Genomic DNA, 17,671 nt, shown 5'->3' with positions numbered 1-17,671 from the left:
AGGGGTCAACAGACAAGTGGAGTTAAGGCCACAATCAGATTAGCCTTATTCAATGGCAGAGCAGGCTCGATGGGCAGAATGAGCTAAACTGCTTAGGATCTCATGAATAACAACATCTTATAAAATGCAATTCAGCATTCTTCCAATATAAATGTGAGGCTAGTGAAATGAAAGAGCTGGGGAAAGCTTTCAAACAGCCGGCAAAGGCACAATGGGCTGAACGTTTTTCTTGTGTGTCCTATAATTCTCTGTATCATTTCCACTTTCACTTTTCACGACTTTTTATTTGCATATATATATTTTCTACCCTTCTCTTAAAGTACATTTATTGAAATAGCACCGTTTAGATGCAAACTTACGGAGATACAGGCTCAACTAGTTGTACAAGAGGTGACGTTGCTCTCCGTGTAACTGTATACAGTTTGTTTCTTCAAATGAGCAATTTTATGCTGATTTTATTTGGGAGGGTGCTAGGAATTGGTATTGATCGAGACAAAAGTTGAGTTTGCTACTCTTTCTCTTTGAATTAGCTGAGTGAAGAGTTAAAATTTAAAGCATGACAACTGGAGAAAACAGCTGATAATTGACAAAATTGATATGGATGAGGGAAAAAAATTTGACTCATCTTGGCTCACCCAGCCACAAAGACATTATAGTCTCCATTACGACTTCCAATTGATTCCAGGGATTTTTGCCTTCATTACTCCCCTCAGCCAATTCCATGTATTGATCTCCCTGTATTGAGCAGAGCTTCATGACATTATTCATGGCACCTCATTAGTTGAAGCCTGTGCTGATTGTGCTACTGCTCGATTGAGTTTGCAACAATATTCCAGATATGCAGTATACACTGTCATTCCAGCCTCTCTAAGGTGACTTCTCAGTGCCTCCCATCAATCTGAAAAGCCCAGGCTTTTAGTCATAATTCAGCATTCTCATACTGGGGATCAGCCTGTCGGCTCTTTTCTGCACTGTCTCCAGGATCGAATATCTCCCTATGTCTTGGCAACCAATATATAGACTTGTGCCTGACTTCCCCCAACTTGACTCTTTTCTGGCTATATAATTCACCATTCTGCTTGTTTTCTTAGTTACTGCTTTATGCTGATTCGACACACTGAATATTGAATCTATTAATACCTAGCAGACATCTTTCAATTCCATCCTCAACTGTTTGAACAGCATCACAGATTATATGTCACCTAGTTTTTGTTACTTCCTATACACCGTGTTACACTTCCCTGTATTAAACCTCATCCACTGTTCTTCCATCCACTTATTTTGGAGGAGTGTGCGAATATTCAAGCCCCACTACTCCACAGGCCGTAGCATTAATTTGGATGTTTAATTTTCTCACCGAAATGGCCAGTTGTGTGCCTTTACTTTGAGTAGAGTCATAGAGGTCTACAGCACAGAAAAAGGCCCTTCGGCCCATCGAGTCTGTGCCGGTCAAACAAGTACCTAACTATTCTAATCCCACTAGGGCCATAGCCTTGTATGCCATGGCATCGCAAGTGCACATCCAAATACTTCTGAAATGTTATGAGGGTTTCTGCCTCTACCCCTCTTTCAGGCAGTGAGTTCCAGATTCCCACCACCCTCTGGGTGAAAAAATTCTTCCTCACATCCCCTCTAAACCTCCTGCCTCTTACCTTAAATCTATGCCCCCTGGTTATTGATCCCTTCACCAAGGGGGAAAAGTTCCTTCCTGTCTATCCTATCTATGCCCCTCATAATTTTATACACCTCAATCATGTCCCCCCTTAATCTCCTCTGCTCCAGGGAAAATAGTACCCAGAAGAAAAGAGACTATGACCAGGCTTCTTTCAGAAAACTCAATGATTAATTTATTTTAAAACATAACTTCTTTTAACAAGTTTGCAAGCACTGGTTAATGCACGATTATAATCGTGAAGTGTAACTGTCTATCTCTTCCTAAAGTATTCCCCCAGCGCACACACACAGACAAATAAAGATTTGAGTCTCTCTGCACAGTTGGAGTTTGGAGGATGGGCGTTATAAAATAAAGGATAAAGTCCGCAGGACCTCGACGCTGTCGACCTGGATTTTCCTCGTGTGAAGATGGGCCGCTGCTCCCGGTGGATGTCTGGAAGTTGTCATCAACTAGTCTCAGCTTTGCAGGACCAAATGCAGACTAGTTACACTCTGATGAGCGTTCTCTGTCTTCAGGTTGACAGCCACATGCAATATTAGGCAATGTAGAGAGAGAGAGAGCCAGCTAGGGTACCATCCCTCCTCAGCTTGTTCCCAACAAGACTGCCTTCAAAACAAGCAGGTTCACTTAAGTTCTTTTCCTCTCACTCAAGTGATTTCCAGCAAGTTACCAACCTTCCTTTTCAGTTTTTTTTCTCCGCCAATTAAAGTGACTGCAATTCAGAACAAACAACCAGTTCTTCCTCAAGTACCATAAAGGTCAGGATGAGTGCAGCTCCCTCAACACTCAAGAAGCTTGACACTGTCCAGGACAAAGCAACCTGCTTGATTGGCACCCCATCCATAACTCCCTTCACCACCGACGCACAGTAGCAGCAGTGTGTACCATCTACAAGATGCACTGCAGGAATTCACCAAGGCTCCTTAGGCAGCACCTTCAAAACCCAGGACAACTGCCATCTAGAAGGACAAGGGCAGTAAATACATGGGAACACCACCACCTGGAAGATCACCTCCAAGCCACTCACCATCCTGAGTTGGAAATATATCGCCGTTCCTTCACTGTCATTGGGTCAAAATCTTGGAACTCCCTCCCTAACAGCACTGTGGGTGTACCTACACCACATGGACTGCAGTGGTTCAAGAAGGCAGCTCCGCACCACCTTCTCAAGGGCAATTTGGGATGGGCAGTAAATGCTGGTCTAGCCAGTGAAGCCCACATCCCGTAAATGTATAAAAAAAGGTTAATTTCTTGGAAGAGGCCTGCTGGCTGACAGTTCTAAGGTGAACTTATGGCCTTTCAGAAAACATCCCAGATTAGCATTCAGACGTCCAGATCATGCCAGTTTTGTAAAAGAAAAATTCAGTCTTGAGAGATAATTCTAACTCCATTAGGACTTGCTCCTCATTTGGCTTATTATTCATGTGATAATGTCCGATTTATTACTTTTTAATGATTCATGTCAAGAGAATGGATTTAGAAAGTGAAATTATTGAACTTTTATTGCTGTCTTCTGGAAATGTACTTCAGTATTTTGTCATTATTTGCTTTGCCAATTTTATTTCTCCCCAGGATGGCGATGAAGAAAAGGAGACAGTTGTTGCATTTCTCGTAGCTTTTATTACCTGTGCATTTCAGGTAAGGTTAGCTTTCCTTTTAGTGGTTATCAAACAAATGTTTTTGCACGTAAAACTACCCTCAATTAGCACATCAGTCTTACAGGTATCACTATTGTGTGCAGGTAGTTTGAGATGGGGTCAGCAGGGCTTGATCTGAGAGGAGGGACGATGGTCCCGGTGATGGCCTCCAAAAAAAAGACGGCTGAGGTCCACCTAATAAGAGTTTCTCCAAGTTAGGAAAGGGTTTGATAGGGTAGGCATAACAACAGTGTCTCCATTGTGGGTGAGATCAGGGATGGAATCTTGTGAAGGCGATGGGGGGCGGGGGGTTCTTGGCCTCTTTTCGAGAAGGCCCGCTGCATCTTGTGCCACTCAGGCACTTAACAGGCCAACAGCAAGCCTTCCCTTGGGATCAGGGACCCCAGAAAGGGGGATTGGGTGGGGTGGGGGCGGGGGCGGGGTGCGGTGGGGGTGGGGTGGTGGCTGAGAGCTGCGGCCAGTAAGAGGCTGGCAGTTCTTCTATACTCAGCAGCGCCACTGGGAAGGCGGTGGCTGCTGCCCGTAGGACACCTGAAGCCTTGGATCAAGGAGGCACGGCAGCACAGGTGAGTGACGGCAGGAGGGTGTTGGTGGAGTGGGGTGGGGGTGGTGGGGAAGGGATTTGATGGGGTTGGCAGCAAGACCGGAAGGGTCGCTCTCAATGGGGTCTCCCTACCTGATCCCTCGATGAGGCACCGAGTGCCTTTGAATGAGGCCTCTCCACCCTCCCACCCCCTCCAAGGAGCCTGCAATGTTGTGTTCATCAAGCACCCTGGGTGGGTTAATACCACCGCCACTGGGATGAGGTCTTAAGTGATAATTAATTGCCCACCTAATGGCCTCAGTTGGTGGGGTGGGAAAGCCATCCACGGGGCTTCCCGCCCTGGATTTATTTGGGGTGGAGGCCCGAAGGTGGTGGGGTCCCTGCCCACCATGCTCCCACCTGAATAAATGACCCCTGCCACCAAACATGCCATAGGGGAGGGCACAAGATTCCATCCAGTACAAAGGGGCCATTAAAATAAGATAGTCGCTCATAAATTCAACAGAGAATCCGGGAGAAACTTCTTTACTCAGAGAGTAACTGGAAAGTGGAACTTTCCCTCAGAGGGAGTGGTTAAGGCAAAGATGCCTTTGAGGGGAAACACATGAGGGAGAAGGGACCAGCGGGATATGTTTATGGGGTTGGATGAAGAGGGGTGGGAGGAGGCTTGTGTGGAGTTCAAACAGCAGTCAGTTGCTATTCTATAAAGAATTTGTAAAAACACAGCAAGTTAGAAGCAGCCCCCCATTTCAAAGTTTATTCTCTGTTCTTTTGTTTCTTTTAAAATTCTTTCCCTGCAGTTTATTCCCTTCATCTGGCGTTGTCTGTCCTTTTTAAAAAAAAAATGTTCATGGGATGTGGGCGTTACTGGCAAGGCTGGTATTTGTTGCCCACCCCTATACAACTGAGTGGCTTGCTAGGCCATTTCAGAGGGCAGTTAAGAGTCAACCACATTGCTGTCGGTCTGGAGTCACATGTAGGCCAGACCAGGTAAGGACGGCAGATTTCCTTCCCTCAAAGAATCAAATGGATTTTTACAACGATCCAGCAGTCACCTGCTCACCATTCACTAAGTCTAAATATCCTAGCTGTCGCATTGAGATTTTAACTCATATCCCTGGACCCTTCGTCCACACTTCTTGTTTACTAGTTCAGTAACATAACCACTGTGCTGTTGTTTGCTTCATTTTCCCCTGTATCTATCTTTAGCTCTCATTGTCTGTCTGTGTCTCATAGACGTTACAGCGCAGAAGAAGGCCATTCATTCCAATGAACTAGTTCTTAGCGTGAATCACGTTTCTCTGACTGTGTCCCTGGGTGCCATGTCTATGTTAGTTCTGTATATAATGTACAGAAACTGGCCATTTGCCCCAATTGTTCCATACTGGCTTTTATACAAGCCTTTTTCTGCCCCTTGTCACCCTATCAACCGAACCTTCTGTCCTTTTCTCTCTCATGTGCTTATCTCTCCTTAGATGCATCTTTGTCCTCACCTCAACTCTGGTGTGGTAGCATAATGTCTTTTGTCTCTCTTGCTCCCTCCCCCTCCGATATTCAGCACATTGAAATCATTCTGAAGCATGAGCAAAATACTGCGGATTCTGAAAATCTGAAATGAAAGCAATAAATGCTGGAAACATTCAGCCAGTCGGGCACATTAGAGAAATTCCTGAGCCTGGTTGTGAGGAAGACACTGAGACTAGGATGCTTTGGTAGAAATTTTTATTGCTTGCCACAGAACTTATTCCTCCACTCTAACACCTTCTTCCCCAGTGCTGGCTGCCTCTTCTTTATATACACATCTGAGTATAATTAACTAATCAATACCCAGTACCTATTCGCCGTATCACCTTAAGCCACTGGATATTTAATATCCATCAACAGAACTTATCTGATACTCACAAGGCAGTGTATGTGGAGAGAGAGAAAAACAGAGTTAACGTTTCTGTCCATGACCTTCAGTTGGAACTGGAAAGTTTAAATCGTTCTGACGTTCTCTATTTCAGTAGGTGCCAGGCCTGGTTTATTCGAGTTGCAACAGGAGAAACCTGTTTTTCTGCTGAATATTTGAAGCCCTCCTCTCTGTCCTTTGGTCATTCATTCCCTGCATAAAGACTATAAAACGTAGGAGCAGAAGTAGGCCATTCGGCCCATCGAGTCTGCTCTGCCATTCAATGAGATCATGGCTGATCTGATAATCCTCAACTCCACTTTCCTGCCCTTTCCCCATAACCCTAGATTCCCTTACTGATTAAAAATCTGTCTGTCTCAGCCTTGAATATACTTAACGACCCAGCCTGTACAGCCCTCTGCGGTAAAGAATTCCACAGATTGACTACCCTCCGAGAGAAGAAATTCCTCCTCATCTCTGTCATAAATGGGCGACCACTTACTCTGAGGTTATGCCTTCTGGTCCTAGACTCTCCACAAGAGGAAACAATCTTTCATCATCTACCCTGTCAAGCCCCCTAAGAATATTATATGTTTCAATAAGGTCGCCTCTCATTCTTCTAAACTACAATGAGTACAGACCCAACCGACTCAACCTTTCCTCATAAGAAAATCCCTTCATACCCGGGATCAACCTAGTGAACCTTCTCTGGACTGCCTCCAATGCCTCTCTGCTGCTCCAGTAAAACTCATATGAGATAAAGGCAAAATACTGCGGATGCTGGAAATCTGAAACAAAAACAAAAAATGCTGGAAAAACTCAGTAGGTCTGACAGCATCTGTGGAGAGAAAGACAGGGTTAATGTTTCGAGTCCGTATGACTCTTCTTCAGAGTAAACCTCTCCTTGTAAATGCGTGACATTGGGTATTTTTTCTGAAATGGGGGAGGGGCTGATGTATTTTTTTTGATCTTGAGAATTGCTTATTTTCGCCAGGAAGCTGGCACGCAGGTATAGCAAGCAATTAGGAAGGCAAATTATATGTTGGCCTTTATTGCAAGGAGATTGAAATACAAGAAAAAGGAAGCCTTGCTACAGTGGTACAGGGCTTTGATGAGACCACATCTTGAATACTGTGTGCAGTTTTGGCCTCTGTATTTATATACTTGCATTGGAGATAGTGCAGCAAAGATTCACTAGATTGATTCCTGGGATGACAGTTTTGTCCTCTAATGAGAGCCTGAGTAAAATGGGCTTTTATTCTCTGGGCTTTCAAAGAATTTCATTGAAACGTACAAGATTCTGAAGGGGCTTGATAGGGTAGACACTGAGAGATTGTTTCCACTGGTTGGGGAATCTAAAAGATGGGGGCGCAGTCATAAGGGGCCAATCATTTCCGACTGAGTTGAGGAGAAATTACTCCACTCAAAAGGTTGTGAATCTTTGGAATTGTCTACCCCAGAGGGCTGTGGATGCTCCATCGTTGAATATATTTAAAACTGGGATAGACAGATTTTTGGTGTCTCAGGGAATTAAGGGATATGGAGAGCAGTGAGATCAGCCATGAACATATTGAATGGCAGAGAAGGCTTGATGGGCCATATGGTCTGCTGCTGCTCCTGTTTCTTGAGTCCTCTTCTTTATAGGGACCCAGACAGTCCCTCTTTCTCATGCTTATTAAACGGAATGCTTTTTCACGGACCTTTTAACACGAGGGTAATGTGTGCTTGAGCTGCAGCAATTACTGGTTGTCAGTTTCTCTGTGCTTGGTGAGTGTTTCAGCCTTGCTGTGTGATTGCTGACGGGTGGAGACCGCTGAATCCTGTATCCTCCCAGTCGTTTACTGATGTTATCTCATGTCGACCAGAAGGGGTGAAAGCGATGCTTCAATTTCACCAAGCCATTATCAGGCCCCATCTACCTTATTGGGTTCAGTTTTGAGCACCGCATTGCAGAAAGGTTATGTTGGCTTTGGTCAGATTGCAGCACATTCACCGATGTGATATCATGGTTAAAGGGTTAAATTATGAGTACATGTTGCGTAAACTTGGTTTGCATTTCCTTGAGCATAATAGATGAAGGGCTGAGTTAATTGAGGTGATTAAAATGATAAGGGATTCAATAGGGTAGATGTCAAGTAACTACTTCCTCTGGCAGGGAATCTCCAATGAGGGGACACAATCTTAAAATTAGAGCCAGGCATTTGTGGGTTAAGTGAGGAAGCACTTCTTCATAAAAAGGGTCATGGAAATCTGGAACTCCCTTCTTCCAAAAGGCTGTGGACGCTGGGCCAACAGAAATATTTAAGACTGAGAGATTGGTAGATTTTTGTTTAGTAAATGCATGAGAGGATGGTGACCAAAGGCAGGTAAATAGAGTTGAGGTACAGATCGGCCAGGATCTGATTGAATGGTGGTACAGGCTTGGGGGCTGAATAGCCTCCTCTTCCTATATTTAAGCCTGCAGAGGATTACTAAGTAAAATAATAGGTCAAACAGTTTTCGATTTGTGTTTACCCTGCCTTTCAGTTTATGTGATGGTTACTGATTTGAACAACACCCAGCTGCCTTGCATGAATAAAGCATGGTTTTGTCGATTGAGTCAAACAATATGCTGTGCAGTGATTTTTTTTTTTAATACTTGAATCTATTGCTTTTCCAGTGTTACCTGTACCTGTTCTACGCCTCAGCAAGGATGATCAAGGCAGCTGGAGCATTTATTCTCATTTGTATATGCAATTCTTATTTATTTGGACTGAGGAACGTTTGGCAGATCCTCTTCCACTTAGGGGTGGCCTCTCTGTCCACGCATCAGATATTGTCAAGAAAGCCCACTGAGAGACTGCCTGACTGCGGAGTCTGATATCCAAGAGCATCCGAGACCAACAACCATCCCCACTAATAGAAAGGATCAGCGACTGAGTGTTCTCAAATGTGCCTTCAATTTTGTTTAATAATATTGTCGTCATCGCCACAGAAACAAAACCCTTAAGACTTCGAAACAGGAACATAAAATGGCCCCTATTTCCAAAACGCCAGCCCCATCAAAAGAGAAATGGATTTACTTTGGGAGGAGAGGAAGATGATGACTCAGTTACAGTGTGTTACCTTCCAAATGCTTAACACTACTCTGCAAATTTAGTGTGGGACACTAAAACCATGGAGACAACTGGATTGCAGTCCTGCGGTTTTGCACAGCAGGAGTTGAGACCAAGAGTTGGTTTTCAAGGGAAGCAGGTTTAGAGGGCAATACATGATTGGACAAGGGAACTGCAGATGTACTCAATTCTTTTCTTAAAGTCAGGCATTCTGCTCTTATTTTTATGTTTCCATTATAAATTGTTATGTCCATGGCAACTACCAATGCAAACTTGCCACACTGTAATTGTACTCTTGCCTGTGCTGGTGCTGCAGCGTCACCCACTGTGGGGAGGATGTAATTACAAGGTGACAGGTTTACATGGGGAGGTTCCATTCAAAATGTGGATGTAGCAACTTGTAATAGGAAAAATGACGAGAAGTGTGTGCAGACATGAGTTTTATTTATAAATATAAAGGTACTACTAATGAATCAGAGAGAGCTTTACACAACACACAAAGGTGAGTTTAACATGTTGTCTTTATGTTAAATTAAAAAGCCCTTGCTTAGGTGACTGGGTCTTATGATCTTTCACCTTGCATACTGTGTGCAGGGTTCATATTCATTGGCAACAGATGGGATAATTCCCTGTTATCTTTAGGGGTTTTGCTTGAAACGAGTTTTGGATACTTGCAGCCCAAACCTTTTATACATAACTTCATAGGTTAGATTGGGATTGTCAGTTTAGAGACGCCATTAGGAATTTGATCCAGGGGTCTTGAAAATGTTATCGTGATATTTTTGCGTGTTTGGAGAGACAGAGGGATCTTCTTTTCTGCAGTAGGTAGCGGATGGGACAGGAAAGAGGGAGCTTGTCACTGCATTAGGTTGTGTCGTACCTGGCTTGGAACTGCTCGATACTGAGACTCCTGAACAGACGGCTGGCTTAGACATTACATCCCTCGACAAGCACAAAAATTAGCCCAAGGTTTTTGAAAAAGGGGAAAGGTCCTGTATTACCTGTTGGTGTGTACGTGACTTTGATCATGAATTTTTAAAAATAGGTTAACATTTACTAATGGGAGAGGTTGGGAGATAAAATGTCAGAATTTAGTCCAATAATGCACATTTTCAAGTGGTAATTATACTGATGGGGAGAAAGCTAACGTTATTTCTCTACAACTCTCCTGGTCCAGGAGTCTGTTGTCTTTCATTAATTGGGAGGTTGGGATAATTTCAGACTGTATTTATAGCTAAACTACTTACTCATAAGCCTTTCTCCTGCAACAAGTCACCCAAATCATTTAAATCCATCTTTTCTGTGCTCTGCAATTCTTTAGAAATATGTGTCAAATATTCTTAGACCTTGGTTCAGATGTTAACCTTTTCTTTACTATTTCACTACTAGGTACATTTTTCAGGTGCTGTAAATACTTTAGCAATGTTGACTGTGTCCCCTATTTAGTTATAAAAACAGAAAATGCTGGTAAAACTCAGCAGGTCTGGCAGCATCTGTGGAGAGAGAAACAGAGTTAACGTTTCAGAGCTCTGAAGAAGAGTCATACGGTCTCAAAACGTTAACTCTGTTTCTCTTTCCACAGATGCTGCCAGACCTGCTGAGTTTTACCAGCATTTTCTGTTCTTATTTCGGATTTCCAGCAGCCACAGTATTTTGCTTTTATCCCTCATTCAGTTGCTTATTTCTTGTCATTTGCCGGTTTGTGGGGCTGGGTGGGGTTAGGGACCTGCTTTAAGGAGCTAAAGCCAGAGCCACTTTCTATCCATGCTTCCAGCTGAAGCCAAACTGCCCAGACCTTCCTTGATCAGTGCCACTCCAAAGGCTACCCTCCCTTACGTCACCACCCTCATTACGTCTTCCCAAACCCAAAAAGCGAATGCCACCTTTCCATTCTGGTACAGTCACGATGATTCAGTGCAACTTTATTGTAATCAGTGACTTGCAAAAGGTAGGGGATAATTTTGGCAGCCCTAAGAAGGTGCTGTCCAGTACATAATCCAATTGATTGCAGGCCATATTACACACGGGATGGCATACACCACAGGTGGAACAAGTTTTGAAAGGAAATTAATATTCTTTGGGAGGTATGGGAATTGATGAATTATAAGTTTTTTTAAAACACCTAATCAGTGACTCGTCCTTTTGCATTGTACCTGCGAAGGGACTGGAAATCTCGTGCAAAATTTTAAATCATTGATAAATCATGCTTCAGATAATACACCAGGACTCCCAATACTTGGGTAAATCTGTCTTGTTTATGCTACAGCGTGGATTTTATAGCAATGCAAAAGCAGCTGCACAACTTTGCGTGTCCAATTCGAAAGATAAAATAGAAACTTTTGCTGGCTGCGCAGCTTTTTGGTTGCCTGGGGTTACATCCCGATGGACAGTGGTCATAAAAATGGCATTGCTATCCTGCATGGGTTAAATGGCTGACGCTTCACATTAGTCATCTGCCATCGTAGGGCTTTGCCAGTATGAAGCAATTTCTTTTGTACTGCTCTGGCTCTGCTCAATCAAGTGATGCCAACCCTTTGACCATCTTGCGATCCTGCCGGTGCGGTGGGAGCAGATCTGTAGGGAAAATGCAGAAGCACGGCCCATGTCATGAGAATTATTTATTTGTTTTCATTTTGACGTAGCTGGCAAGGCTGGCATTTATTGCTCTTTCTGTGCCCCTTAAGGTGATGGGAGCGGGTGGAGAGGGGCTATGGATCACTGCAGTCCCTGTGGTGAAGGTGTCACCAAAAACACTATTAGGTAGAGCTTTCTGGAATTTTGGACACAGACACAATGAAGAAATGATTTTACCCAAAATGAACTTGTAGTTAAATCATCAGATTAGGAATCCTACTTACTTCAGTTTCAATGTGCAAAATGTTGACTGGGATTTTAATTTCTTTTTACAGCGTGCATTATTATTAAGAGAATTTTTTTATATGCATTTTATTTGTTCCATTTCAAATGTGATGTTTTGGCTAACAATGTTGTGTAAGTGTGGTGCTGTGGATGATGTCTTTGGTGTTCTAACGTCACCGAACTTTAACAAGAGTCACTCGTATTTTGGAGCAAAAACAATTGTTTTTGTGATCTGCACTCTAAATAGTGACAACTTGATTCTGCACTAAGAAGCCTAAATTTTAAATGGCAGGCTGAGGCCTAGCTGAAGGGAACTAATCAAACCTAATGCACTGTGGAATCACAGAATTGTTACAGCAGAGGAGGCCAGTCCGCCCGTCTAACCTGTGCTACCTCCCTGTAAGAGCAATATAATCTAATCCCATTCCCCCGTATCCATGCAAATGTTTTCCCTTCAGGCGCTTATCCAGTTCCCTCTTAAAAGCTGCCATTGAGCCTGCCTCCACCACACTCAGGTAGGGCAATCCAGATCCTCACCACTCGCTGTGTAAAAAAAGGTTTTCCCTCATGTCATCTGGTTCCTTTGCAAATCAACGTAAATTCTAATGTTTCTTAAATGGTTCTTCAGCCATCTGACTTTAATTACAGAACCACTTCACCAGGGCTCTCATTACTTGGTAATTCTGCCTTATTTATAGGACCATAAGAACATTGGAACTAGGAGCAGAGTAGGCCATTCGTCCCTTTCAGCCTGTTCTGCCATTCAGTAAGATCTTGGCTGACCTGGCTGTGGTCTCAGCTGCACCTTGGTCTGTCCCCTATAACCCTCGTCACCCTTCTCAGTCAAAAATCTGTCTAACTCAGCCTTGAATAAATTCAATGACCCAGCCTCCAGTGCTCGCTGGGAAAGAGAATTCCACAGAAAAAAATCCTCCTCAGCTTTGTCTTAAATGATAGACCTCTTATTCTTAAACCGTCTCTCCCATAAGAGGAAACATCCTCCTAGTATCCATCCTGTCAAATCCCCTCAGAATTTTATATGTTTCACTGAGATCACCAGGGTGGATTTTACAGTAACACAAAACACAACTGCAGATGCTCAACTTTGAGTGCCTAGTTTGAAGGAAAGTTTGCCTCTATCTGTCTAGATTCCTTATGATTTTGAACGCCTCTTATCAAATCTTTACCCTTCCTCTTACAGGTTTTAAAATTACATTAGTGCTCGCCTCCTGTTATACCCTGCGCTCTTCATGATGAGCCTGTGCTCTTTGCCCTGGTTTCTCAATAGGGGATAGAAATCTAATCAGACAAACTCCGTGTTCCATGACTTCAGATTGAACTAGAACAAGTGACATTTTGACCTCCAAGCGGAAGTTCCAGTTCATTGACATTTGTGCCCATTGCTCTGGTGCTGGGAAGGGCATCCACATTCAGGGTAATGTGGCTCTGCCAACCTGACCAGAACATGGGGACATAATCTTATCTGAAATAATAAGAGAAAGTGCTGGAAAACCTCAGCAGTTCTGGCAGCATCTGTGGAGAGAGAAACAGAGTTAACGTTTTGAGTCGAATATAACTTCTTCGGAACGCAGACTGAATCTTAAAAACTGAATTAAATCATTTAACAGTGAATCGAGAACAAAAAACGCTCTTGCATAAAATGTATGGAATGTACTGGACAAAGGGTGGAATCTTAATTGTGGTACTTAACAGAGAGATAGTTACCTAGTTAGGGGGTGGTGGGGGGAAAGAGTATTGAGAGGTATGGAGAAATGGCGGGTAGTAGGAGGAAGGATCTGTCTAGAAGTATAACAAAATGGCAGATCAAACCTGTTGGTGCAAATGTCCCAGCATCTTTCCATGTCATAAGAACATAAGAAATAGGAGTTGGAGTAGACCACACGGCCCACTGACCCTGCTCAGCCATTCAGTACCATCATGGCTGACCTTGAGCTTCAACTCTTTTTTCCCCGCCAGCTCCCCATTATCCCTTAATTCCCGGAGCGACCAAAAATCTCTCTATCCCAGCCTTTCAACAAGGGAGCATCCACAGCCCGCTGGGGTAGAGAATTCCAAAGATCCACAATCCTTTGGGTGAAGTAGGTCCCAGCAGTTCACAGTGAGAGAGCACCCTGGGCAGAGATCTCCACCCTGGCCTACATGCCTCCTTGCTGTGTCACCTGGAGTTTTGCAGGAATCAAATCATTTTTTGTTTCAGGGACCGGGTTAGTGAAGCGTCATACAAATAGGGTTCCGAACCAGCGTGGGCCACTGCTAATTCGTGAACAGTGACCACATGGTAATATTGGGGAAACTGGTGTCCTCAATGCACAATTTCTGTGGACTGACTTTAAAGGTAAGCCTGCGAAATTATTGCGCTGGGAATGTTTGCCAGCCTTGTCACTGATAAAGTACATATGTGTAGGGACAGGTGTAGCTTTGGCGCATTTCCTATAATTCTTCATTATAAACCCTAAGCTTATAAGATTTAATAAAAATTATTAGTGCGAAATTATATTGAGTTGATTTAAACAGAAAAGCAGCACTGAAACCCTAAATACATGTGGAAGGTATTGCTTGTCAGTGGCTGCAATGAGAAAAATACTTTATATTGGGGGCATCCTAGTTATGCTTGTTGACATGTCTTAAACGTCAAGCCTTGTAAAAATTGGAGAAACGTGGAACGTGCTGTTTTGTGATGGGTGGAAAATGAAGCTGCTCATGTGGCGGAGGGTTACTTCATGGGATTGTTGACTTTGGAAGGACATTAAGGGAGCTGATTTTGACTTTGGGCGACAAAGTGGATGATTATTGGTGCAGCCGTCTGTTACACAGCTTGCCCTACTTTCATTTGACCTAATCGAACGGCAGAAAAAGCTCAATCGGCTGAATGGCCTGCTCCCATTCCTGTGTCTTCAATGGAAGAGGAATGGATATTTGACCGCTTTACATAACCATCCATACTCAAAATTAACTCCCCCCCCCCCCCACCCCCTCTTCAACTTTTTTTTCTTGCCGCCTTCATCAACCTCAGGGAAGTTAGTAATTATTTTCAGGGAAATGTGATAGGATGGACCAGCATGATATCCTGTTCCATTTCAACAAGAGCCCTGCATGTCTCTGTGGCCATGCTCAACCAGTGGACTCATTTGCTGTGGTTAAACATGATAGGAGGCCCGCATGTTTTTGTGTTTGTCTTATTACTCCTCTTGTATCCACAAGATGCACTAGAACGGTTCAATTATTTTGGTAGCTAGACAGGTTTTGCAATGTGTGAGGGCATAAGAATGTTTAAAGCACAGGAAAATGCCAGCATGTATGTCTCCTTTTTTTGTACATCAGCCACATCGATCCACTGTTTTGCTCCGTGATCTCCGGTGTATGTGAGTCTGTGTTTGTGTCTCTGTGTGTGTTGAGTGGATTTAGGCCCACTTCTCACTGATGGACTGGAGTGTTACTTAAGCTGGTACAAACAATATGTAGTTTGTACATTGTCCCAAATTCCCTTCAGTTTGGAAGGTTTAATGGTGGTCGGGAGGGATATGAGGATGAAGTAATGGAATATTACAACAAAGCAGAGGGGCGCAATGGCTTACTGCTGTTCCTGCGCTGATGCAGAGAGGACATCAATCCATATGCTTACAATTTTAAAGTTAGCACGGCAGGTTTCACAAGACAACTCTCTCTTGATCGTTGTAACACCAGAGCTCACAAACTCAGGAGCTTTTATTTTAAACTTATTAAAACATTCCGCCATTTGATCAGCCTCTTTTTTTATTATCCTGAGAATGGCAGTCGGGGCTTTTCTTTAATTGCAGCAAGTGTAATTTATCTGTGACCAGCTCATGCTTTGCATGTTGTCTGGCAGGCACCTTTTGGGAAGTTGCTCGGGCCTGTAGAGTCTGCCATGTTCAATGAATGCACAGTTGTCAGTGATTGCAAAGTACATGCTATGCGCCAATAATGCTGAAGAAACCTGTGGATATTATTTTAGAATAATACCTCTCTCCCGTCCGACAAAATGCAACCCTGCTTGTACGGGGCTCTGCACGATCACACCCAGAGGCCAGTTCCATATTAAGCTACAGCTGGCTTACACTGAAATGGTGAAAAGTGGTAGTTGAAAACTTGCTGGGTGGCCTAATTGCCTGCCCACTATTTTTTTTTTTCTCTTTTTGAAACCTTACACAGCAGGGACAGTCGTTACCCGATGAAGCCGATGTGAAGCCGAAGAGGTGTAAGACCAGCTCAACAGGTAAACTCGAGGCTCATTTGTCCAGTAAATGAGAGGAATATGGGGCCGCCGCCTGAGTTTAGAAAACAAGGAGAGGGTTTGGTATCATCAAATACCCTCTAATCATTTATTGGTCAAAAAAAAATTTATGGAAGATTCTATTTCGAAAGTTACGCATAGATTATGTCAAACTTTGTCAAATAAAATGTCTTGATGTATTTATGTGGCAGCCGGAGGTACTTGTAGAATCTTTCAGCATAGAACAAGGCTATTTGACCCAGCCTACCTGTGCAGATCAGTACAGTTAAATCCTGCATACTGTTTCGAAGTATGTTTATGAGCCTTTTCCTCATGAAAAGACGTACCTTTCAAAATGATTCATTTTGCAATGTCCTGCAATAACTAAAGGGAAATGTTTATTGATATTTTATATGCTTTATTTCTCATCAGTCTCATTTTCATTGCATGTCAAAATAAATTTCTTTATGCATTGTCAAGGAAATTACTGAAAAATAAAGACCTATTCTACAAACATATTTATTTTGTTTCGAACTGAGTGCCCGGTTGTAGACACAGGGACAACCGTGATCTCGATTAAAGAAAAGAGAAAAACAAGACTTAATTGCCAGGGTGAAGAATCAGAGAATAATGAGTATGGTGGCACTGTGCTTCAGCTAGTAAACCCTCAAAACTTACCTGGCCCTAGGCTCTGGGGACTTCGGCTCTGCTTCTGGTGCTGCGGGGACTAGAGAGTTGCCAGACTGGCCAGCAGCTCTCCGAGGTGGGACATCCTCCCAAGTGAGAAGCTGTCTTTAGTCAATTCACGCTTGTTTAAGCATTAAATGGGTGCTGGGCAGGCAGTATTGGTGGGAATGTGTTCTCCACCGATTCCTTGGGTGGCGGGAAGTGAAACACCGCCATCCTAAAAATCCTGGCCAAGATTCTGTTATGACTATATACGTATGGAATAGTTTACGGCATCCAGTCCATGCTGGGAGGCCTTGGGAACAATCCAGTTAAGTCCACCTCGACTTCCAGTGCCCATCCAATTTCCTTTTGAAATCATTGATTGTTTTCGCTTCCACTACCTTCATAAGCAGAGTATTCCAGGTCATCACCACTCGCTGCATTAAAAATTTTTTCCAAACATTTCCTCTGCATTTCTTGCCCAAAACCCTAAATCTGTGTCACCTGGTCCTTGTACAATTAGGCAAGGGGAACAGTTTTTCCTCGACTACCTTATCCAAACCTGTCGTCATCTTTTTTTTCAACATTTATTGCCCATCCATAATTGCCCTTGAGAAGGTGGTGGTGAGCTGCCTTCTTGAACTGCTGCAGTCCTTGTGGTGTAGGTACAGATCCCCATCCCTGGAACCATTCTGGTAAATCTCCTCCCAAAGACCTTCACATCCTTCCTAAAGTGTGGCGACCAGAGCTGGATGCAATACTTAAGTTGAGGCCTAAACAGAGCTTTATAAAAGTTCAGAATAACTTCCCTGCTTTTGTACTTAATGCGTCTACTAATGAAACTCAAGGTCCCATAGGCTTTGCTAACCAGTCTCTCAATATGTCCTGCCACATTCAAAGATCTATGCTCATGCACCCCCAGGTCTCTCTGTTCCTGCACACTCTTTAGTGAGCGTGCCATTAAGTCTATATTGTCTTTCCCTATCCCTTCTGACAAAATGCATCACCTCACACTTCTCTATATTAAA

General features: G+C 43.4%; 1 protein-coding gene across 2 annotated transcripts in view; it reads left to right on the top strand.

Annotated features, from left to right (window-relative positions):
* Positions 1 to 15,976, top strand: part of sec22c (SEC22 homolog C, vesicle trafficking protein) — a 46,518-nt gene extending 30,542 nt beyond the window's left edge. For both annotated transcript variants that reach the window (XM_078536607.1, XM_078536613.1), the window contains exons 6-7: positions 3,248 to 3,313; positions 8,428 to 15,976. In XM_078536607.1, the coding sequence (XP_078392733.1) occupies positions 3,248 to 3,313; positions 8,428 to 8,628 (267 nt within the window). In that variant the 3' untranslated portion in view covers positions 8,629 to 15,976. The remainder of the gene's footprint in view (positions 1 to 3,247; positions 3,314 to 8,427) is intronic.
* The last annotated feature ends 1,695 nt before the right edge of the window (positions 15,977 to 17,671 follow it).

The sequence above is a fragment of the Cetorhinus maximus genome, chromosome 3 (genome assembly GCF_964194155.1).
Source record: "Cetorhinus maximus chromosome 3, sCetMax3.hap1.1, whole genome shotgun sequence".
In the NCBI taxonomy this organism is placed as follows: Eukaryota; Metazoa; Chordata; class Chondrichthyes; order Lamniformes; family Cetorhinidae; genus Cetorhinus; species Cetorhinus maximus.
This window is presented reverse-complemented; position numbering and strand designations above follow the sequence as displayed.